The 27,760-nt window shown below is 57.7% G+C and overlaps 1 protein-coding gene and 1 long non-coding RNA gene across 4 annotated transcripts in view; one reads left to right on the top strand and one right to left on the bottom strand.

The window, feature by feature from the left end:
• Positions 1-27,728, top strand: part of TPCN1 (two pore segment channel 1) — a gene marked incomplete at its 5' end in the record, with an annotated part of 49,229 nt that extends 21,501 nt beyond the window's left edge. For 2 of the 3 annotated variants that reach the window (XM_079763300.1, XM_079763301.1), the window contains 26 exons: positions 3,292-3,419; positions 6,238-6,414; positions 6,856-6,969; positions 8,232-8,362; positions 9,219-9,307; positions 10,971-11,005; positions 11,536-11,594; positions 11,845-11,944; positions 14,115-14,231; positions 14,711-14,835; positions 15,655-15,703; positions 16,423-16,486; positions 17,402-17,446; positions 18,802-18,858; positions 18,936-18,989; positions 19,666-19,738; positions 20,851-20,958; positions 21,925-21,996; positions 22,490-22,579; positions 23,609-23,724; positions 24,409-24,455; positions 24,916-24,984; positions 25,154-25,238; positions 26,102-26,241; positions 26,451-26,531; positions 27,552-27,728. In XM_079763300.1, the coding sequence (XP_079619426.1) occupies positions 3,292-3,419; positions 6,238-6,414; positions 6,856-6,969; positions 8,232-8,362; positions 9,219-9,307; positions 10,971-11,005; positions 11,536-11,594; positions 11,845-11,944; positions 14,115-14,231; positions 14,711-14,835; positions 15,655-15,703; positions 16,423-16,486; positions 17,402-17,446; positions 18,802-18,858; positions 18,936-18,989; positions 19,666-19,738; positions 20,851-20,958; positions 21,925-21,996; positions 22,490-22,579; positions 23,609-23,724; positions 24,409-24,455; positions 24,916-24,984; positions 25,154-25,238; positions 26,102-26,241; positions 26,451-26,531; positions 27,552-27,665 (2,339 nt within the window). In that variant the 3' untranslated portion in view covers positions 27,666-27,728. Of the gene's footprint in view, positions 1-3,291; positions 3,420-6,237; positions 6,415-6,855; positions 6,970-8,231; positions 8,363-9,218; positions 9,308-10,970; positions 11,006-11,535; positions 11,595-11,844; positions 11,945-14,114; positions 14,232-14,710; positions 14,836-15,654; positions 15,704-16,422; positions 16,487-17,401; positions 17,447-18,801; positions 18,859-18,935; positions 18,990-19,665; positions 19,739-20,850; positions 20,959-21,924; positions 21,997-22,241; positions 22,274-22,489; positions 22,580-23,608; positions 23,725-24,408; positions 24,456-24,915; positions 24,985-25,153; positions 25,239-26,101; positions 26,242-26,450; positions 26,532-27,551 lie in introns of those variants that run through there. The other variant, XM_079763302.1, reaches the window with a different exon arrangement.
• Positions 1,600-8,222, bottom strand: LOC307094461. The gene is made up of 2 exons (XR_013813073.1): positions 7,698-8,222; positions 1,600-2,601 (listed from the first exon to the last, which is right to left on the bottom strand). It is a non-coding gene; the product is annotated as an uncharacterized lncRNA (long non-coding RNA).
• Positions 27,729-27,760: the final 32 nt, after the last annotated feature.

The following is a 27,760-nucleotide window of genomic DNA, read 5'->3' as shown; positions in this document are numbered from 1 at the left end:
TGGGGCTTAGTTCTCTTAGGCCTGGGCACTGGGGTCGGAGTGGGGGATGCTGGCCTTGCGTAGAGAAGGGCCAGCGGCACCGGGTGCAGGCGGCAGCCAGGTGTCCCTCCTCCCACTCTAGCTCCGTTTTCAGTGCTTCTGCTGCTAATTTTTGGTCCTTGTGGCACTGCCCTGCCACCTTTTCTGGTTTCCAGTTCTTGAGAGGCACGTGGCTTCCTGCTTAGGAGCTACCCAGCCTAGACCGTCTCCCAGCCCCGCGTCTCGCTAGCTGCATGGCTTCTGCGAGGGACTTAGCCTTTGCCCTTCTGCACCTTCCTTCCCTCCAGTCTGAGGTGGGGTTAATCATAACCTTCTTCTTAGGACTGTTGTGAGAATTAGATAGGTTGATGGGTATGAGGTGCTTAGATATGCATGTTATCTATCTGTCTATATAAAAGCCTAAGTGATTGGCTGACTGGGACCGTCGGTAGCTATGACGCACACTGACCACCAGGGAGCAGATGCTCAACGCAGGAGAGGAAACCACAGGCATGGAAACATGGAACAGACTGATGAATCTCAGAAGGGAGGGGGGGGAGGGGGAGGGCGGGAAGGGATTAACCAAAGATCTTATATGCACACTAGAGCAGCAGTCTCCAACCGGTGGTCCGTGGACCACTGGTGGTCCATGGGGTCCGAAAGGTTGGCGACTGCTGTACTAGAGGCCTGGTGCACAGTGCCCTCTCGCAATCCGGGACCCCTCGGGGGATTATTGGAGAGCCGGGTTCGGCCCGATCCCCGCAGGCCAGGCCGAGGGACCCCACTGGTGCACGAATCTGTGCACCGGGCCTCTAGTTGCTATGTAACAAACCACTCCAAAGCATAGTGCCTTATGATAACAACCTCATTTACTTTGCCCATGAACCTGCAGTTGGGGTGGGGTTTGGGAGGGGCAGCTTCTCTGCTGCCCACACTGTCCGTCTGGACACTTGACTGGAGCAGAGATGGCTCATTCAACTGACGGACGAGTTGGTGCTGCCTGTGGGCCGGGAGCTCAGCTGGGCTGTGGCCGAGGGACCTTGGTCCTCCTCGTGGGCCTCTCCACCGGCTGCGTGGGCTTCCTCAACGTGGTTCCAAGAGCAAGGGGCCCAAGAGCAAAAGGTGGAAGTAGCCCGGCCGGTGTGGCTCAGTGGTTGAGCATCGACCCATGAACCAGGAGGTCACAGGTTTGATTCCTGGTCTGGGCACATGCCCGGGTTGCAGGTTCAATCCCCAGTAAGGGGCGTACAGGATGCAGGTGATCTGTGATTCTCTCTCATTGATGTTTCTATCTTTCTATCCCTCTCCCTTCCCCTCTTACTAAAAATCAATAAAAACATTTTTTTAAAAAAGTTGAACTAGCCGAAACCGGTTTGGCTCAGTGGATAGAGCGTTGGCCTGCCGACTCAAGGGTCCCAGGTTCAATTCCGGTCAAGGGCATGTACCTTGGTTGTGGGCACATCCCCAGTAGGGGGTGTGCAAGAGGCAACTGATCGATGTTTCTCTCTCATCGATGTTTCTAACTCTCTATCCCTCTCTCTTCCTCTCTGTAAAAAATCAATAAAATATATATATATAAAAAAAAATGTTGAACTAGCCTTAGAAGTCAGAAGCGTCACATCTTCCGTCCTGTTGGTCAAAGTAGTCACAGAGACTCCCTAGTTTCGAGAAGCAGAGGCACAGACTCCACCTCTTTGTAGGGAAGGTTCCAGAAGAGCAGGGGGTACGAAAGGGAATACTGTGGCTGCCTTTGGAAAATAAAATCTGCCACGGAATAGATCTGAAATGGGATTCTTCATCCTCGTGTAGGGGGTGATTAGGAGTGCGGATTATGGGGGACCATGTCTCATCATAGATGTTCTTCCTCGATGTTTCTTGGTGTCACTGCTGACCGTGTCAGTGGAGACACTTGAGAGTTGTGACGGCAGGTGTAAGTGTAAAGGGTCTTTATGGGTGCCGGTTCTGGAAATGCTCAGAGGTGGATTTCAGGCAGAGCCAAGGCTGCAGCTCGGGGCACCTGTGTCACCGTTTTGTTCTCCATTGGCGTCCTTCTCGGGCAGGCTTTCCCCACGGGGTGGCCGAGGCAGCTGCCTGCAGCAACCGGGAGAGAGCCGCTCCTTCCTCACCGGCCCAGGACGAGTCCAGTTTCAGCCCTCGGGGCCGGGCGTGGGGCAGCACCGCTGCCTGAACCAGCCTGTCCGGGGAGGTGAGGGGCTCTCACTGCACCTGGGCCCCCTGCCCGGGAGCCAGGGGTGGAGTCAGCCGGAGACGAAGAATGTTTTCCAAAGGCCGACGGGGCAGGGCAGGAAAGGGCGTGGGGTCAGCACACAGAAGCCACAGATGACCCCGCACCAAGGAACAAATCCAGTTATTTTTGTTGTTAATCTTCACCCGAGGATATCTTCCTTGGACTTTTAGAGACTGGAAGGGAGAGACACAGAGAGAGAAACATTGATGTGAGAGAGACACATCGATTGGTTGCCTCCTGCACACCCCCTGACCAGGGCCGGGGATCGAGCCTGCAACCTAGGCACTTGCTATTGACCGGAATTGAATCCAGGATCCTTCAATCCACGGGCCAAACTGACTAGGGCCAAATCCAATTATTTTTCTTTCTTTTTTTTAAATATATTTTGATTGATTTCAGAGAGGAAGGGAGAGGGAAGGAGAGAGGGAGAAACATCAGTGATGAGAGGAAATCATGGATCGGCTGCCTCCTGCATTCCCCACACTGGGGATTGAGCCCGCAACCCGGGCATGTGCCCTGATCAGGAATCGAACCGTGACCTCCTGGTTCATAGGTTGGCGCTCAACCACTGCGCCACGCCAGCCGGGCAGTTATTTTTCATTTTTGACTTAGAATATTAACACACTTCCAAAAGCCAAAAGTAAACAAAAAGTTGGAGTGATTCTTCTACCCCGTGTCCCACCTCTCCTGTAGGTAACCGATTTCACTGAGTTCTAACTTCTCTTCCTCTTTTTCTTTTCTGTAAAGATGAGTGGGTAGCTGTATGTTTTCGTTTCCTCCCTTTTTTTACACCAAAGACGCTTGTGCTCTTTTGTACTTGCTTTTTCACTTAACAAGAGAAGGAAAAATATTGTTTCCTAGCCATACTGATTCTTGCTGTCCTGGTGCACAGAGCGGAGATTGACGTATAAATGATGGTGCGCGTGTCTGAGCACGCGAGGCGAGGGCCAACCCTTCCTTCTGCTGCACAGTGTCTCTGTCCTCCTCCTGGGCTCTTCGTGAATCTCTCTCCTCTTCCAATGCAGATGGAGGCAGCTACGCCGTCCACGGCTCCCAGGCCTCCAGCCTGAGCTCAGAGGGCGAGAGTTTCCCCTCGAGCCCCACTGGACACAACTGGGAGATGAATTACCAAGAGGCGGCCATCTACCTCCAGGTGAGCATCTCTGGGCCAGGACTTGGCCCTTCTCGGTGGGGTGGGGAGGCGGGGCTCTGTTGGATGCCCAGGAATCCAGTTCCGGCTTCGGTTCTCTGTGCGTGAGCCTCTCGCCTTACGGTGGGGAGAGCCAGCCTGATGGTGCCTGCCCTGGACGGGCGATGTACGTGGGCTCGTCAGGTGACCCCAGCTTGCGGCTCCACCTGCCCCCGAGGCTCCCTGAGTCCAAAGCCACCCACCTAGTAGGTTGCAGAGTGTGGATGTAAACTTTATCTAGCCTCCAAGTGATGTTCTTTCTTCTATACATTGTTGCCTCATTTCTATACGCTACCACGTGTATGCACTTGAAAATGAGCCGTGTAGTTGTGGGAAAAGAGGTTACAAAACAGGACTTGTATGATCATTGTTGTATAACATTTATGTGTACACACATACACACACACACACACACACACACACACACACACACACACTCAAACCCATATATAGCTGTTTATATTAGATACTAGAGGCCCGATGCACGAAATTCGTGCAAGAGTAGGCCTTCCTTCTGCTGGCTGCCAGCACTGGCTTCCCTCCAGCACCCAGGACCCGGGCTTCCCTCGCAGCCCGGCTTCATCTGGAAGGTCATCCGGAAGGACATCCAGTTTAATTAGCATATTACGCTTTTATTATTATAGATGTACTAGTATATAGCTACAGATACCTGTATGTGTGTGTGTGTGTGTGTTTGCACAGACACCCATTCGCATCTGGAAAGTTGTTTATCTCAGTATTAAAGGTGATTATATTTAGCTGATGGAATTTTTACAACCTTATAATCCTGTGTAGTATTTGAATGATTTTTACCCAAAATGCACCTTTAAAAAAAAAAAAAAGAGAGCAGAACTGCGATCTCCATGAGCAGCATTTGGGGCTGTTTCTGGAGGGCGGGCTGAGCCGCTGTCGGATGGTCTTCCTTTTCCTGCTTCGAGCTGAGCTGCAGCGCAGACCCTGCCCAGGTGGCGGGTGTACTTGGGTCATCGGCCCCTTGCTGCTTTGAGGCTGCCTGGTCCCCGCAGTTTCTTCTCTTCCCAAAGTTCATCTGTCAGCTCCGTCCCCTCGGGAGCCGGGTGTGAGCGGTCACAGTGCCTCCGAGGTGGTTCTTGTTTGCTGTGTGGACTTCTCCTCAGGGAGCGGAGAGTGGAGGCCTGGACGTCACGCGGAACTGGCTGCCTTCTTGTTTTTCTTAATCTCCTTCACGATCAGCAGCCAGGAAACAAGGCCCTTGTTCTCTCTCCTTGGGGTCTGGCTCAGAACCCAGTGACCCGGGTCGTATTTCACTCCGTGCTCATTGGTGGTGACCTCAGCCTCCACCTCCTCAGTGGCCATTCCAAGTCCTAGAGTTCAGCTCGAGCCCCCCTGTCAGTGGTTTCTTCTAGTCGGACCCTCACTGCTGGCTGCTTGTGGGGAGAAATTTCCCAGGAATTGCATTTTTTAGTAATCCAGACCAGAAGCTTGTAGGCCACCGTGGGTGTCTGCGGCCACGGGGCAGCGTGAAACCCACAGCCTGTGCAGATCACAGGCCGGAGCCCGGCCTGCCGCCTGCCCTCGGTGTGACCGCCGGCGTGTTTGTTCCCTCTGTGGACCTGCCCCTGTCCAGCCTGTGGTTTGCCTTTATGTTTTGGTGCTGAGGGTAGTGACGTATCCAACTTCAGGAAGCGACTTCTTCAAAGCTACTCAGCAAACCACAGTCAAGGCCAGCGCTCCCGCCTCCCAGCTGCTGGGTGGATGGTCGCCGAGCGGGGCTGGCGCCTGGAGAAGTGATCTCTTGCAAAACGGTTCATCCTACCAAACATCTATTAAACACCTACTGTGTGTACCAGACGCCGTCCCAGGTGTCTTCCCGGACCCCCGTGAGGAAGGGGAGCGCTGTCGCGCTGACAGCTGGAGAGGGTGTAGCCCGGGGAGGAGTGGGGAATCCCGTGCTCGCTGACCCCAGGACTCAGCCCTCAGCTCTTTACATTCTACAGACATTGCTGAGAGGGAGCACTTGGCCTCCAGGGACCAGTTGTGCCCAGTTCTCTACTTTCTCTGGACCTTTTTTTTAAAAAAAAAAAAACATCTTTATTGATTTCAGAGAGGAAGGGAGAGGGAGAGAGAGAAACATCAATGATGATGGAGAATCATTGATCGGCTGCCTCCTGCATGCCCCTCCCATCCCCCCCCCCCCCCCCACTAGAGATTTAGTCTGCAACCCGGGTATGTGCCCTCGCCGGGAATCGAACCTGATTCATAGGTTGACGCTCAACCACTGAGCCACTCAGGCCGGGCTGGGCCTTTTTGTTGTTGTTGTTAATCCTCATCCGAGAATGTTTCTTCTATTGATTTTTAGAGAGTAGAAGGGAGGGGGAGAGACAGAGAGAGAGAGCAACATTGATGTGAGAGAGACAGCAGTTGTTTCCTCCTGCACACACCCTGACCAGGGCCGGGATTGAGGCTGCAACTGAGATGGGTGCCCTTGACTGGAAATCGAACCCACGACCTTCAGTCCACGGGCCGACACCCTAACCACTGAGCCAAACCGGCGAGAGCCCTCTGGACCTTTTATTCTTTGATTCCTCCACGTGGTTTTTAGGAATCAGCAAGTCTTTTAAGCCCCATCAGCAGGCCAGGACGAGACTTAACTGGTGCACGGTTTTGTGGCCATAAGACTTTTGAATTTCCATCGTCTTCCATCTCTGGCCTGAACCTCCTCTTACCCGCCAGGCCCTCCCTCTCGCCCTGGCCCACGGCTGTGCCTCTGAGGCTCTCTGCCCCGTGGCTCTTGTTTCCACAGGAAGGAGAGAATAACGACAAGTTCTTCACCCACCCCAAGAATGCCAAAGCGCTGGCGGCCTACCTCTTCGCACACAACCACCTCTTCTACCTGATGGAGCTGTCCACGGCCCTGCTGCTGCTGCTGCTGTCGCTGTGCGAGGCCCCTGCCGTCCCCGCGCTCCGCCTCGGCATCTACGTGAGTGTCCCGATGGCTGGGAGCCGCTGCTCCCTGGGGGCAAGCGCCAGGAACCTCCCGTGGGCTAACGCAAGCTTAAGCTTAAAGGGGAACATTCTGGAAGGGCAGACAGTGCGAATGGATTGAAAACAGCCCCTGGGAGGCCCTAGAGGCCTCGGGAGCGGCAGTGACTCACTCGCTGGTCCTCTTGGGGTCCCTGTGGAGCGAAGGCACTTTCCTCCCTCAGTCCGACTGTGATTCTGCTCGCTCGCTCGGAAATGCCAGGGGGTGCCATCCGATGGCCTCACTTGGGACCGGCGGCCACACCTCGGCGCCAGGTGGGCAGCACACCTGACGGCAGTCCCTCCCACTCTTTCCAGCCTCAGAGGAGAGGCGGTCGGGGCGATGGCCAGCGGGAGGACGGGCCCGGCGATGCCATATCTCCGCACCCTGTGGTTGCAGGTCCACGCGACCCTGGAGCTGTTCGCCCTGATGGTGGTCGTCTTCGAACTCTGCATGAAGTTGCGGTGGCTGGGCCTCCACACCTTCGTCCGGCATAAGCGGACCATGGTCAAGGTGGCGTGTCCATCTCCTTACAGCATTTTCTCCCGGCACCTTCAATCCTGTCTCTTCCCTTTAAATCCCCCGGCGCTCGGAAGTGTAACCCGGGGTCCCCACCCGCGCTGTGCCCCAGCCTCGCAGAGCCGTGCTCCGAGGTCGCGGTCATGGTCATGCTGACAGCAGCTAGTGTGATTCGGAATTTGGGGCGCCGAGCACAGGCGCGGTAACCCTCGCGGGAGATGCATTCCCATTCCTAGTTCACATCCAGCCACAGCAGAGAATGGGATCTAATCCCAGCGAGAATGGGAGTCAAACCCAGGTCCGGCTGGCCTCCAAGCCCACGCTGATCTGTAACCAGCATCGGACACGTTCTCTCTGCTGCAGAGAGGGGCACAGTAGGAGTGCGCCAGAGTGGCACTTTGCAGTGTAAAAGGCATGCACAGTTGTCCAGGGAAAGTGCCCGAGGAACGGAAGAGCAAGGTGTGCTTCGGACCTATCCCAGAGGTCCTCCCGGTGCACGTCGGGAGCGCCGGAGCCAGGGTTGGTAGGCCAGGCCGGGCACAGTGGCAGGGTTTGTTTGTTTGTTTTTGTTTTTAAGAAATAAAGGAGGGGGGAGACAGAGAGAAACATGAATGTGAGAGAGACATCGATTGGTTGCCTCCCACACTCTGACCAGGGGTTCGAGCCGAGGTACGTGCCCTTGACCGGAATCGAACCTGGCACCCTCCCGTCTCCAGGCCAACACTCTTTTCACTGAGCCAAACTGGCTAGGGCAGTTTTTTTTTTGTGTGTGTGTGTGTTTTTAATATGTTTTTATTGATTTCAGAGAGAGGAAGGGAGAGGGAGAGAGAGAGAGAAAAATCAATGATGAGAGAGAATCATTGATCGGCTGCCTCCTGCATGCCCCGCACTGGGGATTGATCCCACAACCTCTGCATGTGCCCTGACCAGGAATCGAATTGTGACCTCCTGGTTCATGGGTCGACGCTCCATCACTGAGCCAAGCCAGCCAGGCTGAGTGTCAGAGTTGCTCAGTGAATACCCTCTGAGATGCTGCTAGGAGCATTGCCCTCTGGGTCATTCTCCTGCGACCACACACCTGGGCCACAACCCAGGCCCTTCCCCAGGGGCTGCTGGATGTTGGGGGCGGGCACTGGAGAAAAGGGATGGGCCTCTCGGGACCTGGGTGGGCGTTCCTTAGCGAGCCCTGAGCTCAGGGTATTCGGGAGGGGTCTGGGCGGAGGGGCTGATGCTGCTCTCTGCCCGTCCGCCCCCAGACCTCCGTGCTGGTGGTGCAGTTCATCGAGGCCATCGTGGTGCTGGTGCGGCAGACGTCCCACATGCGGGTGACCCGGGCGCTGCGCTGCATTTTCCTGGTGGACTGTCGGTACTGCGGTGGCGTCCGGCGGTAAGGCCTGGGGGAGGAGCTGCTCAGACAGTCGCTATCCTGGCCTGGCCTGGACCCCTGGGCCAGTGGAGCAGGACTCAGTGAGTCAAGTAGCCATAAGATCCATCCTGCCCGTCGGTAGAGTCTGACTAAGCACGCTCGCCTCCCTCTGCCTCTCGGCCCCACAGAGAGGAAGGCTCTTCCCCCTGAAGTTTAGGTGTCCCGACTCCAGGCCTCCGTCCCAGCTTTCTGGGCCTGGCTCCTCTCTAAGCACATTATCTGCCCCAGCACAGCAGCAGCAGCGCTCAGAGCAGGCAGCTTGGCTAAAGGTCCACGCGGCTCACAGGCTGTCCTGGTGCCTCCCCCAAGACCGGGGCACTGCACTCGAGCACACCGTCGGCCTAGAGTTAGACTGAGCTTTGAGATCCATCTGAGAATCCATTGGCTGGGGACTGTTGATAAGAGTGGGCTGGCAGTTCATTCTCTGTGCATCCCCAACACAGGACACAAGTGTCCTAGGACCAGGTGGCCCCGAGCTGTCTCCATGCACCCCACTTCTCGGGGAAGCGACCTCTGCACCGAGTCGGTGCCCTCAGCCTTCTGCTTCCCCTCCCTCTCTCAGGGGGCACTCCCCGCTGACCCTGCAGGTAGGAGGAGCGGGTGTCTGTGCGGCACCTGCCTCCCTTCTCCCTGTCACCACTGAGTGCAGGTCCTGCAGGACAGCAAGCCGGGGCGCAAGGGGGGTTAGTATTCTGAGTCAGGAGCACCAGACCCAGGTCTCCCTGAGCGCGTGTTCCCCTGAGGAATCCCAACCACACTCCTCGGGCCCACCGCGGGCTGCGCCTCATCCCCCCTGACCCCCCCCCTGTCTCCCCAGAAACCTTCGGCAGATCTTCCAGTCCCTGCCACCCTTCATGGACATCCTGCTGCTGCTGCTCTTCTTCATGATCATCTTTGCCATCCTTGGTGAGTTCCCTGTGCCCGGGACCAGGCGGTCTCCAAAAGCAAAGTCACCGTGGGAGGAAAACTTACTTTGATAGTTTTGGAAATTCAGAAAGGTTTTATAAGTGATATAAACAGCCTAGCTGGGTTGTTCAGTGGTTAGACCATTGGCCCGCAGATTGAAGGGTCATGGGTTCGATTCCGGTCAAGGGCATGAACTTCGGTTGTAGGTTACAGACTTGATCCCCAGGTTGGGGTGCATGTGGGAGGCAACCAATCGATGTGTCTCTCTCATGTCGATGTTTCTCTCTTTGTCTCTCCCCCTCCCTTCCACTCTCTTTAGAAATCAATGGAAAAATATTCTCGGGTGAGGATTAACAAAAAAAACAACGAACAAAAACCTAATGATATAAACACCCAGGGACTCCAGCTTAGGAAGTGGAGAGTTAGAAATAAAATGGAACCCCCTTTGTAGCCTTTCATGACCTCAATTTCCCCCCCAGAGGTTCCTGCGTCCGAGGCTTAGCATTGCTACTCGTGTCTGTATAGTTTCACTTTATGTTTATGTTTCCTGAGCAACACCTGTGTTCTATTATTGCTTTGCATATTCAAAATAGTTGTGTAAATGGTTATGTAACATGGTGTCCCCTTCTGCACGGTGCTCTTTGCTCAACACTAGGCATGTGACGTTTATTCATGATGATGTATGCAGATGTCACGTGTTCATCTTCACAGGAGTGTAGTGAATGTGCCCAGACTTATTTATCTGTTCTCTTGTTGGTGGGCATTTTTCACTATCACAAGCCACACGGCAGTGAACACTCATGTGTTTCCTGGCGGACACGTGTGAGACTTACCCTGCGGCACGTGGAAGGTTAGGGTCTGTGCATGTCAGCATCACTAGATATAAGAGCAAGATCATGGCTTTCTAACCCTGAGGAGGCCTTGCCTCTTAGATAAGGCCGAGTATGAGTGCGGCACCCCCATGCAGACACAGGGCTCCGCCAGTGGCGGTCCCGACACGCGATGAGGAAACTGAGGTCCCTCCTCGAGTCCTGGCGTGGCACAGCCAGTGGCCCAGAGATCTCTGGCTCTAAGGCCAGCCCCTGCCTCCGTGACTGATGTGTCCCGAGCTTCTGGCTCCCATTCCACCTCCCCTCCACCATCTCGGTGACAATTTGTGCTCCAAGGCGGCTGACTTCCCCTGAGGGCAGACTTTCCCACTTTTCCCACAGGGTTTCAAGGACTCAGGGGGATAGCCCATTCCAAAGGAGGAAGTGAATGCCGTTCCCACCCCAGGACCCTTGGCTCTAGGGAAACAATGGAGTCCCTTCGGAATTATTACTTGGCCGTCACATTCTCAAAACCAAATTCCAAATCCAGCCAATGCATGAGTTTTGTTTGGTCTGAAAATTTTGAGCCAGCATTTAAAAATCAGATTTTTATACAAAATGACAGATTGCCAACCTTTTTAATACTACACTTGATGGTACTCGGGCCACATTTCCGAATAGCTGCAGTTACCCAGTGGCTGGTAGCACCTGCTCCCTTTATTTCAGAGCATGTGTTCCCCAGAGTGCCGCAGTCCCCACCACTCCCTATTGTCTCCCTCGGCGCACTGCTCTCATTTACGTGTATCGGTCCAGTCCTTTGACATCTTTTCCATCTGTTTTCTGCTGCCTTCCAGGTTTCTACTTGTTCTCCCCTAATCCTTCAGACCCCGTAAGTAATCACCATGTTTTGTCCATTTCTTCCTTTATGTGAGGCCATTCCCCTCTGACAAGGTGGCTGGGCTGACTCCCTAGCTACATTAGGGAGGGAGGCCTGCCTGGCTTCGCATCACAGCTGACGGCCCCTGAAAGTCCCCGTCACCCCGACGTGAGCCGTTTTCCTTCCCTGCGTGCTAAGGGGCATGGTTTCCTACCGTGAGGGTCGTGTTTCCAAGATCCGATTTGGAACATGGGGACGTTTTGGTGGAGGTTACAGTGAAGGAGATCCAAGCTAATTGTGCAAACGTGATTTTCTGGAAGAAAAGTCCCCGAGTCACTTGTCTACTTCTGCCAGAAGCATGGAGCTCAGGAAAGCCGAGTCCTTACTCCAGTTTGCTCATCCCTCAGGGATCCCGTGGGAGGAGGCAGTGGGTGGGGCGGGGCGGGGAGGGCAGGGCGCTCCGGGGGCCCATTGCAGGCTGGCCCAGGCTGCCTTGTGCCCTCCGGCTGGCCAGCATGTCCTTCTGCCTCTTTCCCCAACAGTACTTCAGCACCCTGGAGAGCAGCATCGTCAGTCTGTTCGTCCTGCTGACCACAGCCAAGTGAGTGTGGGCTCTGCTCTGGCCGCTGCCCTCAGCTAGTGCCCAGGGTCTTCCCAGCCCAGGACATTACCTGTCTCAGCCCAGACAGTGCTCGGGGCACTGGGAGGAATGGGAGTGGCTTGGTGACTCGGAGCCCGTGAGCTGAGAGCCGGGCCGGTGGGGTGGGGCTGGGAAGGCAGAAAAGAGAGATGTCCTTAGAGAAGATGGAAGCGGGCAGACAGGGCCCCCAGGCAATGCTCTGCAAATGCAGTTTCCCAGACGTGATGATGCCTTCCTACTCCCGGAACCCCTGGTCCTGCGTCTTCTTCATCGTGTACCTCTCCATCGAGCTGTACTTCATCATGAACCTGGTGAGTGACTTGTCTCGTCTCCGCTGGGGCAGCCGGCACAGTGCTGGGTGCCATGGGCATGGAAAAGGAGGCACCACGTCGGCAGGGGCCGGGGGTGCCAGACTGTAGTCAGGTGTGGTGCGGGGACCAGCGTAGCAGCCTCCCTGGGTTATTCCCGTCATTGCTGCTGATGGTGCTAATGTCTGAGCCAAGGCCCCCCCGGGAACTGTTCATTCTCGTCGCAGACGTGTAGTAACTATTAAAGCTGGCACGGAGTAGCCTTACCCAGGCACCGTGCAAGGCGGATTAAATGATTTAACACAACAACCCTGGAGGCCCCAGGATGATCCTCAGTGTGTAGATGGGGAACTGAGGGTCGGGTGGACAGAGTGACAGGCCCACGGCCGCGCAGCTCGGGGTGGCCAGGCGAGCTGGTGAGGTTCCAAGCCCTGCTCTGAACCGCTCGGTCCTTCGGCACCCACGTCCGGGAGTATCTTGCATATTTCCACCCCATTTATCACGAACCGCTGGAAATCCCAGTACAGGACACACTGTCAGGAGAAGGGGAAGTCCCCGTGCACACTGGGACTTGGGAGGCATTCGAGGAGGCGCGGCTGGCCACCAGGCATGTTCCTGCCATCAGCCAATCACCGTTAGGCAGGTGCCAAGACCACACGTCAGCACCAGAATTACCAGGGAGAGGCTCTTGCTCATCTTGTATTTTTATGCTTCTGAGGAGCATTCTCACACCAGGCGTCACAGCCAGGCCCAGGATAGAATAGATGACACTTCCTCGCCCTAGCCAGTTTGGCTCAGTGGATAGAGCATCGGCCCACGGAGTGAAGGGTTTTGGGTTCGATTCTGGTCAAGGGCATGTACCTTGGTTGCAGGCTTGACCCCCAGCCTCAGGGCATGCAGAGAGTAACCAGTCAATGTTTCTCACACATTGATGTTTCTCTCTCCGTCCCTCTCCCTTCCGCTCGCTCTAAAACACAATGGAAAAATACCCGCAGGTGAGGATTAGGAAAAAGAAGAAAGGAGCAGTCATATGAAATCTAAAAGTGTGAGGTCTTAAAAAGGAAAACATTTTTTAATTTCTCAAAACCAAAAAGAAATATGTTAGCTATCTTCATACACATTACAGTTCTTATATACCGTCCTTAGTTTAGAATCATAACAACGTATTATGCATAATTGATTTAATTTGTTGTGAAAATCCGGGGCAGGTGGTCTGTGAACCGCAGCCTGCTGGCCAAAGCCTGCACTTGTAAATAAAGTTTTATTGGCACACAGCCACGCCCATTAGTTTCCGCATCCTCTGTGGCTGATTTCATGCTGCAACTGCAGAGACCATCTGGCCTTCAGAGCCTGCAATAGTTGTTGTCTGGCTCTTTATGGAAAGGTTTGCTGATCTTTTCTTGACCTAAAGGAAAAAAATTGGAGGGGGGGGGCATTTGAAGGAGAAGAAAGGACAGGAGAATTTCCCTCAAAATATTTTTGAAAGAAAAAGAAAGTGCTTCCAAAAAGGCTTCTTTCAGATTCGGCTCCCGCCCTCCCTGCGCCCTCTGGTGATGCAGGCTGTGTTGTGACTAAGCTGACCTTGGAATCGGGCAGTTCCAGAATGTTGTGCCTTCAAGGAAGGCCTCCTGTTCCCCTGATTCCTGGGGCCAGTGCACGAAGCTGCCACTCACCAGGACGGGGAACGAGGGGGCGAGGGGAGGCAGCCTCCACCATGCTGATGCCCCTCCGAGCTCCGAGGCCAGGAGGGCAGAGGATGGACACACACTCCCAGGCCTTCGGCCATCGGCCATCGGCCACCGGCCACCGGCCACCGGCCACCAGACTGAGCTGATTGGGCCATCGAGCCCAGCATGCCCTTCCCTGCTTCCTTCTCACCTTATGAAACTGCCCAGTCAGGGACGAGCTGTAGGTGAAGTACCCGGGGAAATGGAATAACAATGTTTTACACCGTGTGTCTGAAGAGAGAAAATTTACAAGTGGCAATACATGGCCTTCCTCTTTGACTTGGAGACAAACTCCTGCCCCCCCCAAGGGCAGGCGGCAGGGTCACCCCTCTCCCTCCCTGGGTCTGGGGGGTGTGGGAGAGCGCCCGCTGGAGGCAGAGGGTACACTCCCAACCCCTCGAGGTCCCACCGCGCAAGGGAGCCAGGTCTCTGCTCTTCCCTCACAGCTTCTGGCCGTGGTGTTCGACACCTTCAACGACATCGAGAAACGCAAGTTCAAGTCTTTGCTGTTGCATAAGCGAACCGCCATCCAGCACGCCTATCGCCTGCTCGTCAGCCAGCGGGTAGGGGTGTGGGGGCTGGGCTGGGAGGGGTTTGGTCCCTAGTCCCCCTCCCTTGCCCTGGGCAGCCCCTAAGCATGGCAGGCCAGCAGCTTTAGAAACAGGAGTCCTTGTGCGCTGGGCATGGCTCAGTGTTTGAATGTTGACCTGTGAACCTACAGGTCCCCAGATAGATTCCCGGTCAAGGCACTTGCCTGGGTTGTGGGCTGAATCCCTAGTAGGGGCGTGCAGGAGGCAGCCAGTCGATGTTTCTCTCTCATCGATGTTTCTGTCTCTCTGTCCCTCTCTCTTCCTATCTCTCTAAAATCAATAAAAACATATTTTAAGAAAGAAAAATAAAGTAGGGGGTCCCTTGGGAGGATGAGAAGGAGCCAGGCACCCGGGATCCAGGCCGTGCTGGGCAGCCGAGTAGTCGCCCCCAAGGGAGGAGGCAGTGGGCTCTGCCTTTTCCTGTGTGGACACTGCGTCCTTCCTCTCCCCAGAGGCCCGCCGGCATCTCCTACCGGCAGTTTGAAGGCCTGATGCGCTTCTACAAGCCCCGCATGAATGCCTGGGAGCGCTACCTGACTTTCAAGGCCCTGAATCAGAGCAACACCCCTCTGCTCAGGTCAGAGTGCCGGCCAGGTGGGGGCGCTGTGGCCCACGGAGGTATTCAGGGGAGGGAGCTGAGCGGCCAAGGCTCCAGGAGGTGGGTGGGCAAGGAGCCAGTTAGCGGCTTTAGTTTTCGTCAGGATTCTCTCTGCAAGTGACAGAAGTCCCCCCAAATTTAATTCAGGCTGACTTGACAAAAAGTGGAATATATTGGATCATGAGGTAGACTGACCCAGCTGCTCACCTTTGAGCTAAGAATGAATGGGGTTGTTGCATACGAGCAGGTCCACAGAGGGGTGTTGGTGCATGCACGTGCACACACACACACGCACGCACACATATGCAGGCATGCGCACATGCACATGCACACCACGGCGCAACCTCCGAGATTTCCAGGGCAGTCTCGACCTTCTAGATGGCTGACGACCGAACCCTTCTTTTCAGTTTGAGAAGAAGCAGGCCAGCTGCAGATATGAGAGTGAGCGAGTTCTGTTTGGGCTGAACTCTCAGCCCATTTGTCTCATTAAGTTCTCTGCTAACGGAGGCTCAGCCCCGCCTCGTCCTTGTAAGCGTTACAGTGATTCAGGGGCCTGAGGCTGTCACTCAGTCAGACTGAGAGGATTAAGTATTCATAGGGCCCAGGGGAAGGTCAGAATGCCTGCAGGGGAGGTTCCCCCTCCCCCACTTACATGCTGGGACTCCCAGCTGTCCCCTCCCCCTTTCCACCTTCCCCCCTTTAAAGGTGACCACAGGCAGGCGAGGGACAGAAGTAAAGCTCAGTGGGAGCGTTCTGATTTTTTAAAATTTACTTTGCCTTCTCATGTTGCTATGACAGCCTGAAGGACTTTTATGATATCTATGAAGTCACCGCCTTGAAGTGGAAGGTAAGACCAGAGAGGGAGCAGGTGGACAGGTCCACGGGGGGGGGGGGGATGAGGCCCAGAGGCACCCGAGGGCCAGTTCTTTTTTATTTTTTTAAATATATTTTTATTGATTTCAGAGAGGAAGGCAGAGGGAGAGAGAGAAACATCAGTGATGAGAGAGAATCATTGATCAGCTGCCTCCTGCACGCCCCACACTGGGGACCGAGCCCACAACCTGGGCACGTGAATCGAACCGTGACCTCCCTGTGCTCAACCACTGAGCCACCGTGGCCAGGCCAAGGTCCATTTCTTCCCTGGCTGGAACAACACCTCAGTTCTGGTCACTTCAGGGGCACCAGGTGGCCCAGGCCCCCCATCTGCCTTTACATGTGTAATACAGTGTCCTGGTCACAAGCACTAAATCTTGGGCCCCATTAGCCACCCTGTGACTTCGAGCCACTTATCTGACTCTTGCCAGGTCGTCGCACCCGGGAAACGGGCTAACAGTAGTTCTGACCTCCAGTTATTTTCAGGACGTTATAAAATAAGGCCCATGCGTGGCCCATGGAAGTGCTCAGTGGCCGTTGGCTGGCCTTATTGTTACTTAGATCCCGGAGTGTTCTTCCTCTTCCCCAAGTTAGAGCCTGGTGAGCAGGGAAGGACCGTGGCCGCCTGGCCCCCAGGGTCAGGTTCTCCTCCCTGGTTGAACCCCCTCTCCCATGGCCCTGTTTCCTGGGCAGGCGAAGAAGAACAGAGAACACTGGTTCGATGAGCTTCCCAGGACAGCCTTCCTCATCTTCAAAGGTAAGGTTCCCCTGAAGATGTGTCGTGGCAGCAGGAGCGTGTGATTCCCCAGCAGGGACGTAAGTGTTAGGGACCAGGGAGGAAATTGGCAACGTCAAAACCAAGCCAAAAGGCATCTGTGGAATATCCAGTTCATTAAAGAAAGTTTACCAAGCCTGATCGCCTGAAGAAAATCTCCCACCCAGAAATAACCACTGTTCATGTTCTGGTGTGTTTCTTTCTGACGTTGGTTGCTTTTTCTGCACATTTGAAAACTGTGGGACTGCAGTATGTATTCTGTTCTGAATCCTGCCTTTTTATCGGCTGGTGTATTTTGCTCATCCCCCTGTGGCAGGGTGCATACCCAGTGTACGTGATCCCTTGCGTAGTATAAGATTCAACCATTTTACATCGGAGTGCCCGTGTTGTTTACCTAACAGTCCCCCCTTCACTTAATGCCAGTTGGGAAGTTCTACGAGGGGGTGTGAGCCCACAGGGAGTTTCTCGTGTAGAAAGCCCGAAGCTTGGGTCTGGGCCGCCATGAGCACGAGTAACGATGGGATGGCCTTGTTTGTGATTTCTCCCACCGCTGGGGCGCGGGGCGCTGGGCGCAGGGTTTTCCGTTCTGCTGGGATGATAGTTACTCAAGTGGATGAGGAAATGGTCCCAGGCCGAGGCCTGCAGGATTGTAGGTTTCAGCAGTGGCAGCAACGCCGTGTTCCGTCCTGTCCCGGCCCGGGTCGCCCAGACTGTCCCCAGAGCAGCTGTGGTCCGTGCCGCTGTGTCCGGGTGTCTGAGTGTCCCCGGGGGACAGGCCCTTCCGTTTTCACCCCTGGACGTAGACACCCTGGTTGCTGACGCGCATGCACTGTGGAGTCGGGGAGCGCGTGCTTGCCCAGGAAGACTTCGATGCTAACAGTTCCTCTCATCCGACAGGAGTTAACATCCTGGTGAAGTCCAAAGCCTTTCAGTATTTCATGTGTAAGTGCGACCTATGCAGCTCTGGGCCCCTCTGCTCCCGGGGCTCACTCCTCCAGAGGGGGGAGGCCGGAGATGGGTCCTGCAGTCGCCATGTGGACTGTTCATCGTAGAAAGTTCCAGGGCCGTCCACGTGCCCGGCACCCAGCGGAGGCAATTACTGCCCCGGGGCCAGTCTTCCTTGTACATCTGCGCCCTCACTCGGGCTCGCTATACCCTAAGGCTCGGAGTTTTGGAAGCAAATTCCAGAACCACAGAGTGTGATGGGTGGATAAGTCACTTGGGCCTTTTTAATCTGTGGGTTCCTCCTCCGTCCCTCTTCTCCCTCCTGCACTGTGTAGTTGAAGGAACAGGACTGGTCCTCTTTCGGTCTTGTTTGTGTGTGTTTGTGCATATCCTCTGTGACTTATTTCCGGTAACTTTACATCTTGTCACCTCCCCCAATGGGTACCTTTTATCATGGCTTATCCATCCATGTTTTAACAACTCTGAATAGGTGCATGCGTATGCATATATCTCTGTCTTCAGTAAACGAAAGCATACTTTACACACTTTTTTTTTGGTTAACAATAAATCCTGGAGACCGAGCCACAGTAATATATAGAGATGTCCCCCCTTTATTTTTATAGTTGATGGGACACTTTTTTTTTTTTAATCTTCACCCAAGGATATGTTTTCTTATTGATATTTAGAGAGAATGGAAGGGAGAGAGAGAAAAACATCGATGTGAGAAACATTGATTGGTTGCCCCTTGTACACACCCCAACTGGGGTTCGAACCCACAACCTTCCGATGCATGGGATGGTGCTCCAACCGACTGAGCCACCTGGCCAGGGCGGTAAGCACCTTGTCATGACCGCATCACAGTTCATTCCACCGGTACCCTCCTGATCACCTGCGTGGGTTCTGATGTTTTGCCATCACAAGTAGTTCTCGAGTGAACAGCTTTCTGGATACCTGGTGCTGTGTGTTTGCTGGTGTCTCGTTAGGATGGGTTCCTAGCAGTGGGATTGCTCAGTGAAAGGCCAGATCCATATGCATTTTGCTAACTATGCAGTGATTTTAAAAATCGCACATCTCAAAGGAAAAACAAATTCTTTCAATAATCAAACCCTTGGTGTATTGTCCATCGTTGATACTGACTTAGGATAATAGGTTTTACTGATTGGTCTTAACTGGTATCCCTGCAGTGACAGAGAGGGGGCTTTTAGAAATTCGTAGCCGTTGCTAAGTGAAACCAGCAGTTGATTTAGCTCGTGTGGTAAAAGCACTAAGCGGTCTCCTGTCCCAAGGGGGTGTGGAGCGGTCCAGAAATTAACCAGGCTTCCCTGCGGACCTTGCTTCTCTGTCTATTCCAGACCTGGTGGTGGCAGTCAATGGGGTCTGGGTCCTCGCGGAGACCTTCATGCTGAGAGGTGAGCCCGGCTGGGGGCCCGGCCCGCCCGTGGGCACGCCCGGCCTCCTCCTGAGCTGCAGCCTCTCTGTCCTCCAGGTGGGAACTTCTTCTCCAAGCACGTGCCCTGGAGTTCCCTCGTCTTTCTCACTAGTAAGTCTCCGGCAGGGCTTTGCCACCGGCTTGTCTTAAACACGGGTGGGAGGCCGTTCACTGGTTTAGGACCTCATGGCGCTGAAATGGGCAGCTTCAGGAGGCAGAAACTGGGTCCGATTCCATCCCGCCCATTTCAAACTCCCCCATGGCTCCTCTGTCCTCCGTCAATCTCCATCCCGGCGTGCTCACATCCCCTGGCCGCGCGGCCCCTCAGCCCCCCGGGCCCCAGCCTGCAGCCCTCCCGAACAGGGCCCTGCTCCTGAGTGCACCGTGCCCTTTCTTACCTCGCGGCCTTTGCACCGTGTTCCTCCACCTGACACTCCCCCCTCCTCTTATAACCCTGAGCGCACTGTCATCACCCACTCACAGCTCCTCCCGTCTGCACTCAGCTCGGTAGGAGTGGGCACTGCACTGGTCACTTGCATGCCCAGCACCCAGCACAATGGCTGGCACTGAAGAGGTGCAGGCAATACCTGCTGGGTGGACAGAGGGTGGCTGGGCCGTGCCCAGAGAGGGGGAGGGAGTGGAGCCCACACTCTCCCGTGGGGCGTGGCTGTCCAGAGGGCGCACAGCCTGTGAGGGAGGCTGGAGACCTCGGAAGGGTCTCAGGAGACTGAGCCAGGCCAGGTGTGGGAGGCCACTGCCAACTGCCCGCTGCTGCTCCTGTTCACAGTCTACGGGGTGGAGCTGTTCCTGAAGGTGGCGGGCCTGGGCCCTGTGGAGTACCTGTCCTCCGGCTGGAACCTGTAAGTGACCCCGCCTTGTGGGAGCCCCCACCCTCCCCACCCCCACAGGAGGGTGCGCGGCCAGGTCGTGGCCTCTCCTGCTGCCTCGCCTGTGGCTCTGAGACTCCCAGGCTGGGCTCTGTCTTCCCCTCAGGCCACCGCGCCCGCCCCTCCTATACACGGCCCACGCAGCCCCTCCTGCACACGCCCCCAGGGCCACCGTGCCCGCCCTGGGGTCCTGAGGCTGGTGGGCTCTTCGTGAGGTCTTTTTAAAATATATATATTTTTATTGATTTCAGAGAGGAAAGGAGAGCGAGAGAGAGGGACAGAAACATTCATGATGGGAGGAGAGTCATGGATCGGCTGCCTCCTGCACACCCCACACTGGGGATCCAGCCGGCAACCCGGGCATGTGCCCTTGACCGGAATCAAACCATGACCTCCTGGTCCGTAGGTCGATGCTCACCCACTGAGCCACGCCGCTGGGCTCTTGAGACCTCAGCCTCCACACCGTCCCCAACCCAGCTCAGCCCTTTTCCATGAAACCGTGCCGCCCACAGGGAAGGCAGGCCCACCGCCTCCCGGGCCCTCCTCCCGGCTCCACTGAGGCCTCCCGAGGTCCCTGTGGCCCCTAGAGGCCTCCCTGTGGGATCGGGCTACACTCAGGCCTGTGAGCGTGAAACGAGTCAGCGAGGAGAGCCGGCAGTCAGCCCGGTCCCGCGCCGACCTCGGGGCCCTCGGCCTTGGTCAGGGCTCGCTGGTCTCCAGGTGGGGTCCCCTTGCCAACCCTGCCCCTGCACTCGCTGACCTGGCCAGGGCAGGCGGCCACCAGTAGAACCAGTGTCTGCCCTTAGACCAGAGCAGGACCCTCCAGGGGGGTTTTTGGGGGGAGCCGGGTGTTTCACCCCGAGATGTGTGCTGTGATGGCACCTGGCCACGCCGACCTCAGAACCCCAGGGCGGGGGAAGCCGAGTCCCACCTGGCCGGCCACGGGCCTCCGCGGGGCGGGCACACTTGCTTTTGCTGTGGTCGGCATGTGGGCTCCTTGGAAGGGAGCCGAGCACGGGGCCGGAACGCCAGCCGCGGTGCAGGAGGCCGGTGGGCCCACAGACCGCTCTCCCTCTCCCTCCGAGGTTTGACTTCTCCGTCACAGCCTTCGCCTTCCTGGGACTGCTGGCGCTGGCCTTCAACATGGAGCCCTTCTACTTCATCGTGGTCCTGCGGCCGCTCCAGCTGCTGAGGTGACCGGCTGGGCTGGGGACAGGGAGGGCGGGGGAGGCCTGGGGACTGGTCTGGTTAGCGACCGGAAAGGGGCAGAAGACTCGAGCTGGGGTTGGGGCCTGCAGCGCCCCCGGCCGCAGCCCCAGGGCACGTCTCCGGGACCGGCCCCTGGCACTGTCGGGGGGAGGTGTGGGGTGGGAGGCCTGTGGCTCTGTCCGCTGCGACCACAGAAACACGGCTCACCGTCTTCAACCAGAGGCACCGCCGTGAGGTCCAAAGGGGCATCTGAGGGCCCCTTGCTTTTCTGGAACAGCCTTCTGTCGGAAAGCCCTTGCTCGGTCCCACCTCTCCCCCGGTCACTGCAGGGGCTCAGTGAAGCCCGGCCCGGGCAGCACCCCTCCCAGCTGGGGGAGCCCTTTGCGTCTTCAGGAGCCTGGTTTCCTCTTGACTACCAGCTGCGATCCCACACACGTCCCCCCTCCCGCCCTGTCCCTCCTCCTGCCTGGTCTTCCCTCCCTGTCCCCCCTCCTGCCCTGTCCACCCTTCCGCCCTGTCCCTCCTCCCCTCCTGCCCATCTTGGGAGGAAAAAGGTGGAGGTTGGGGTCCAGGGCGGCATCTCTGTAGCAGAAGCTGCTGCCACACCCAGTGGTGGTGGCCGGGCCAGGCCGATGCCAGCTTCTCTCCCCGCCACTGTCGCCCTTTCCTCCCCCGAGCCCAGGCTCCCTGCTCTCTCGCGTGCCTCCTGGTTTGAGCAGGGCCTCGCCCGCCCTGAGCCTCGGGGCTGCGCTTATAAACTGAACAGCCACACTGCCCCCCGTCACCCCGGAAGGCGCTGACCCACAGCACGGCTCTGCGTCCCTGCAGGGACAGGCCTGTCCGGCCCCGGGTCCTGAGGGAGGGCCCTGGGCCTGCCTTCTGCCTGGTGCCGTGGGGGGGCTGTGGCCGCGTCCCATGTCAGGAAGTGACCCACCTCCTTCCTTGCTCAGGCTGTTCAAACTGAAAAAGCGCTACCGCAACGTGCTGGACACCATGTTTGAGCTGCTGCCCCGGATGGCCAGGTACTGCCCTGCCTCGGCCCCAGGGCCAGGCGTCCCGCGGCTTGTGCCCCCTCGGGGCGGGCAGCGGGCGGTAGAGGGGGAGAGGAGGCCCGGAAAGGACTGGAATCGAGGGTCTGCGGGCTCTGCGAGGCGGCTGACCTCTGACAGCACAGGTCTCCCCGCCCCACGCCCCTCGCCGACCTGTGAGACATTAGTGGGGAGGGCAGGGAGCTGTCCCTCACTCACCACCTGTGTCTGCTTCACAGGTAAGGGGTCACCTGTGCGTCTGCCTTCACAGGTAAGGGGGGATCTCTGGTCAGGGGCATCTGTTCAGAGTCCTCCTTCGAGCCGTGTTCTAGCCCAGACCTGAGGCACGAGGCCCCTTCCCCGCAGGCACTTCCCAGGCGGAGAACCTGGCTGGGGGCACGCCTCTCACCCTGCGCTCCGTGGGTCAGGCGGGCTGCCCGAGAGGCGGGCTCGGCCGGCCCGCGGTCACTGTCTGCCCCTCCCGCAGCCTGGGCCTCACCCTGCTCATCTTCTACTACTCCTTCGCCATCGTGGGCATGGAGTTCTTCTGCGGGATCCTCTACCCCAACTGCTGCAAGTGAGTCCACGCCGGGCCTCAGCGGGCCGGGCTCCTGGAGTCAATCCCCTTGCCTTGCTTCCGGGGCTCAGTCCAGTCGGTAGCTAAGTGAGGGACCCGGAAGCAGTTATCTCTGCGGTGAGGGCCTAGGAGCAGTTTCCCTGTCCCCAGGCCTCCCTCAGCTCGCCCTTGGGGCTGTGGCCTGGCCTGGGTCTAGGCCCGATCCCATGGCTTACTTCCACGTCTCTCCCGGGGTGGCCGGTTAGGATAAGACAGACCGACACCCGTGGGAAGGACGGAGTGGGGAACCTGCCCCCCATGACCTCTTCCTCCCTCCTCCCAGCCACCAGGATGACAGTGTGTCCTCTGCCAGTCGGTCCCATGTTCCCTTTAATATTGGGTGCTTCTGGCCTGGAGGCCGATAGACGCCTCAGAGACACCGGTGGCTGCTGGGTGTCAGGCTGGGCTCGGAGCCGGCCGCCGAGGAGAGGGGGTCCCGGGCACAGGGCCGCTGCTTACAAGCGCAGGTTCCAGGCCCCGCCCTGCAAATCCGGTGCAGCGTGTGCCTGGCGAGAGGCTCAGACTTGCAGAAACATCGCATGGATTTTAACAGATGAGCCATCAAGGATTTAAATACAAGTAGCCAGCCAGCTCTCAGGACAGAGGCAACCACCTCTGAGAAGGCCTGGCTGGGGCCGGAGCCCTGACAGGCCCTTTCCCCTCCCTGGTGCGGCCCTCGCCCGCCGCAGCAAGTCCAGGGGCCCGGAGGCACGGCACGGCCCCTCCCAGCAGCGTCTCAGGGTGGCTCGGAGGGAGGAGGCCCAGCCGGCAGCAGAGTAATGCCCAGTGGAGGCAGATAAGGGGGTGGGGGCTGGAGGCAGTGAGAGCGGGTGGGGGGGGGGGTGGAGGGGAGGGTGGTGGTTGCTGGGCAGGAAACAGGCTGGGCCAGGACAGTGCTCCCTGCTCAGACCTTGGTTTCCTTAAACATTTTGTCCTGTTGGGGCGACCCGCTGTGTTGTGACCGTCCCTCCTGCCCGTCTCCCCGGCCAGCACAAGCACAGTGGCAGACGCCTACCGCTGGCGCAACCGCACGGTGGGCAACAGGACGGTCGTGGAGGACGGCTACTATTATCTCAACAATTTCGACAACGTCCTGAACAGCTTTGGTGAGTGCAGAGATCCCGGGGGGGCACTCCCTGGGCCTCAGCCCCGCAGGTCCCAGAGGCGGGAGAGCAGGGCTGTCTGCGGCCTCTCCCTCCCCGGCTGTTGGCCCCACTGTCTCGGTCCCTTCTGGCCCAGAGGGAGCGTGAGCCCAGGCGTAGGGGTGTGGGCCAGGCCAGTCTGGCTCACGCAGTCGCCGGGTTTACTCCTTTGCTGATAACCTTGGTGTCAGGGGGCAGAAGAGCTTCATGCTTTGCAGGGAGGGGTTCTGCCTGATGCTAGGGCACCACCCCCTCGCCCGCCACAGTGCCCTTTCATGGCTCAGAAGAGGCCCACACAGCTCTGCTCCGGGTTCCATGGAGGGGGAGGGGATGGGGCGGGCGGGGGGAGTGGAGGGATGCGGACAGGCAGGCCTGACACAGCTTCTCGAGGTCGGGGAGAGCCTCATGCACCCCAGATCTGCACCGATGAAGTCTGTGCTCTTTCCCCACCCCAAGCCCTGGTCCATCCGCAGGCTGCAGGCAAAGGGCACACCCTGCTGGGGACAGGCAAGGTGGCAGCTTTGTGGTGGGCGCTCGGGGAGGCCCAGGCTGGCGATGGGGACGCCTCATTTAGGTGCCTGGTGCCCGGGACCTCTGACTCTGAAACGGTGGGTCTGATCACGATGCCTTCCCCCTTCGCTTTGGCAGTGACCTTGTTCGAGCTCACAGTTGTCAACAACTGGTACATCATCATGGTAAGGACCTTGGCCAGCTCCTGGGGGCGTCTTCCCCTCACCCTCTGGGGCCAGCTCTGCGTCTCCCTCCACCCAGTGTGGGGTCCATTGCCCTTCCCATTGCCTGCCAGGGTGGCGTTCTGCAGAGGAGCACTCCTCCGCTGGACATGGCCTTCGTCCCAGCTCCCCACCCCCCAGCAGCCAGGGGATGCGCCAGCCTCTGTCCTCCCGCCCACCGGGGAGACTTTCCAGTCAGGGACCAGTGTGGCGGGGCTTCCTTCCACGTGCACCCCCACTCGGGGCAGGCTCAGTCCTGGGAACCATCCAGGCCTCTGCAGCAGAGGAATTTTGACCCAGGGACCTGTGACTTCCTTAATCAGGGGGTGGGGGGGGGGGCTGTAAAGAGCCTGGCAGTGCCAGGGCCACAGAAAGCCTAGTGGACAGCGCCTTCAGGCCCGCTCACTGCGTCCTCTGCCTCCAGGAAGGCGTCACCTCTCAGACCTCCCACTGGAGCCGCCTCTACTTCATGACCTTCTACATTGTGACCATGGTAAGTCTGGGCCCGGATGCGCGTCCTCCATCATCCGGGTCTCCAGCTGCCCTGCCCACTGGGCGGCAGCCCGGGGAGGACAGGGCCGGGACGCGTCCACGTGGCTCTGCTGGGGAGGCCAAAGCAGCGCCCCCCCCATCCTTTTTCTGCCCCGCCCTGTGCCGGCCAGGTGGTGATGACCATCATCGTGGCCTTCATCCTCGAGGCCTTCGTCTTCCGAATGAACTTCAGCCGCAAGAACCAGGACTCGGAAGGTCTGTGCCCGGGGCAGGAGCCTGCGCTGCCAGCTGTCTGTCTGCCCGGCAGCTCAGCTTCTGTGTGTGGCTTGTCTTGCTAGCTCTCTCACTGCCATTGATGTTCAGATAGTCAATGGCAGACACATGCTCTCGATCTCATTTTTCAAAGAAAGACAATACACATCACAGTTTAAGAAAAACCCCACATCCAAGACAGGCTTCTGGTATACACCGCCGGCCGGCCCCCCTGTCCCCCGGGCTGCTCACTCTTATCCTCCTCCTCTCAGCCGCTGTCTCCCCCTTCTAAACTCCACTCCGCGGTCCTGGAACCCTGCAGACTGCAGAGCCCGTAGCTCTCCTGCTGGGAGGTCCCAGCTCCCCTAACCGCCTCGCGCCTCCCAGGTGGCACAGCTCTCTGCACACTGACCCCCCGTCCTTTCCCGACTCTCCCTCAGAACGGCCACAAACCTGTTTCTACTTGTTTCCAAGTCTCTATCCTATCAGGCTGTCTCACCCTTTTTTATAACATGTCATTTTTAAATAGATTTTTAGGGAAAAGGGAAGGGAGAGGGGAGAGAGAGAGAAACATCAATGAGAGAAACATCGCTTGGCTGCCTCCTGCTCACCCGGGCCTGTGCCCTCACAGGGAATTGCATCAGGGACCTCGTGGTCCCTGGTCTGTGCTCAACCACTGAGCCACACCGGCCGGGCTGACCCTTTCCTTTTCGCTTGGAGGCTGCCTCCCAAACCCTGTCTCCTGTGAGCTGCTGGCCTGCCCACCGATCCTTACACCCACAGCAGAGGGAGGGGAGGGGGCGGGAGAGGGACGGCAGGGCGGAGGGCTGGCGAGGCCTCTGAGCCCAGGTCCCGCCCGGCTGCAGTTGACGGTGGCATCACCGTGGAGAAGGAGCTGTCTAAGGACGAGCTGCTCGCTGTGCTCAAGCTGTCCCGGGAGGCGCGGGGCGCGGCCGCGGACGTCCCCCAGTTGCTCAAGGTCCTCTCCCAGATGGAGAGAAACGAGGTGAGGCTGGGGCCCCACCTGGGCAGGAAACCCGGCCGGGAGGAGGGCGCTGTAGCCGAGTGGAGTCCCACCCCCACCGTCCAGCCCCTCAGGGTCTGGTGACACTTTGGGTGGCATCGTAGCAAAAGCCAGAGGAGCGGGCAAGGCCTGCGCGGGCGGTGGGTGCCCGGGCCTGGCACGGGGGGCCTGCAGCCTCTGCTCGTCCACAGCAAAGCACCGTGGTGTTCCTGGGACGGAGATCCAGGACCAAGAGTGACCTGAGCCTGAAGATGTACCAGGAGGAGATTCGGGTAGGAGCGCCCGACCCGCCGCCCGGGGTGACGTGGCCTCTCCCAGGTCCAGCCCACACTGCCCATCGGAATAAGGCCTGCTGTGCCCAGCGGGTCACTGGGTGGTTTTTTTGGTTTTTTTTACTGTTTGGTTTTTTCTAATTTAAGAGAAGGGAGAAGTCAATTTTGTTTTTTGTGTGTTTTTACAAACGCTCCCCATCTTCCCACATTGCCAGCTGAGTCAAACATCTTACCCAGCACCACGTGGCCCGCACGCTGCATCCCGGACAGAGCCATGGGCCGCGGTGGAGGAACCTGGGGTCTTCCCTCCCGCTTGGGGTCCCAGGGCTCCAGGAGGGTCTCCCTCGCAGCAGTTGCCTTGTTTCCTGGCGTTCTCACAGCGGGAACCCAGTCTACCAGTGCTCACGCCCGAAACTGGGAGGCTGCAGGGCACTGGGTGGCACAGGGACGTGGACCAGCGGGAGCTCTGGTGTCCGGAACCCTGGGCTGGACTCCTGGCTCTGTGCCCGTGGGCAGGTCACTCAGCGCTTTCTCATCCGTGAGAGGGGACAGTCTGCCTCGGGAAGCAGAGGTGATGGCTCGGGTCTGTCCATCACCCCCCGCCTCAGTTTCCCCTCCGTAAGATGAGGGGGCACGGAGCTAGGCCATCTCCGTGTTTTAGGCTCTAAAATTCTGTGGTTCAGATTCTAAACACGGTGCATTTTTAATTCCTTAATCACCTGAATTCCCCTGTCCCTGAAAATGTCAGACAATGGCCTGAGGCAGGTGAGCTGTTTAATTTTCCTCAAACTGCTTTCACAGCGGTGTTGGCGGGAGCTGGGAGAGGCCCTGGTCCCCGTTGGGGGTGGGGGGCTGGCAGCCCACCTCCTCCATCCCGGGTGGTCCCCCAGCCCTGCAGGCAGAGGCTGGAGGCCACGCACTGCCCGGCCTGGTGCCTGTCAGGCTGGGGGGCGCCGGGCGGGCTGGAAGGGGTGCAGCCCACTCAGCGCCCCCCCCCCCCCCATCTGCCCTGTGCCCTAGGAGTGGTACGAGGAACACGCCCGGAAGCAGGAGGAGCAGCAGTCCGACGGCAGCGGTGCCCCCGCCACCCAGCAGCCCCCAGGCAACCGCCAGCGCTCGCAGACCATCACCTAAGCCAGCTCACTCCCGAAAGCCATCTCTTCTATGCAATAACACAATAGCATTATTTTACTACGATGTATCGGAATAACGTGTATATGTACATATGC

This window comes from Cnephaeus nilssonii (assembly GCF_951640355.1).
Source record: "Cnephaeus nilssonii genome assembly, chromosome: 22".
Taxonomy (NCBI): Eukaryota; Metazoa; Chordata; class Mammalia; order Chiroptera; family Vespertilionidae; genus Cnephaeus; species Cnephaeus nilssonii.
Note: the sequence above shows the minus strand (reverse complement) of the source record. Positions and strands in the feature narration are given on the sequence as shown.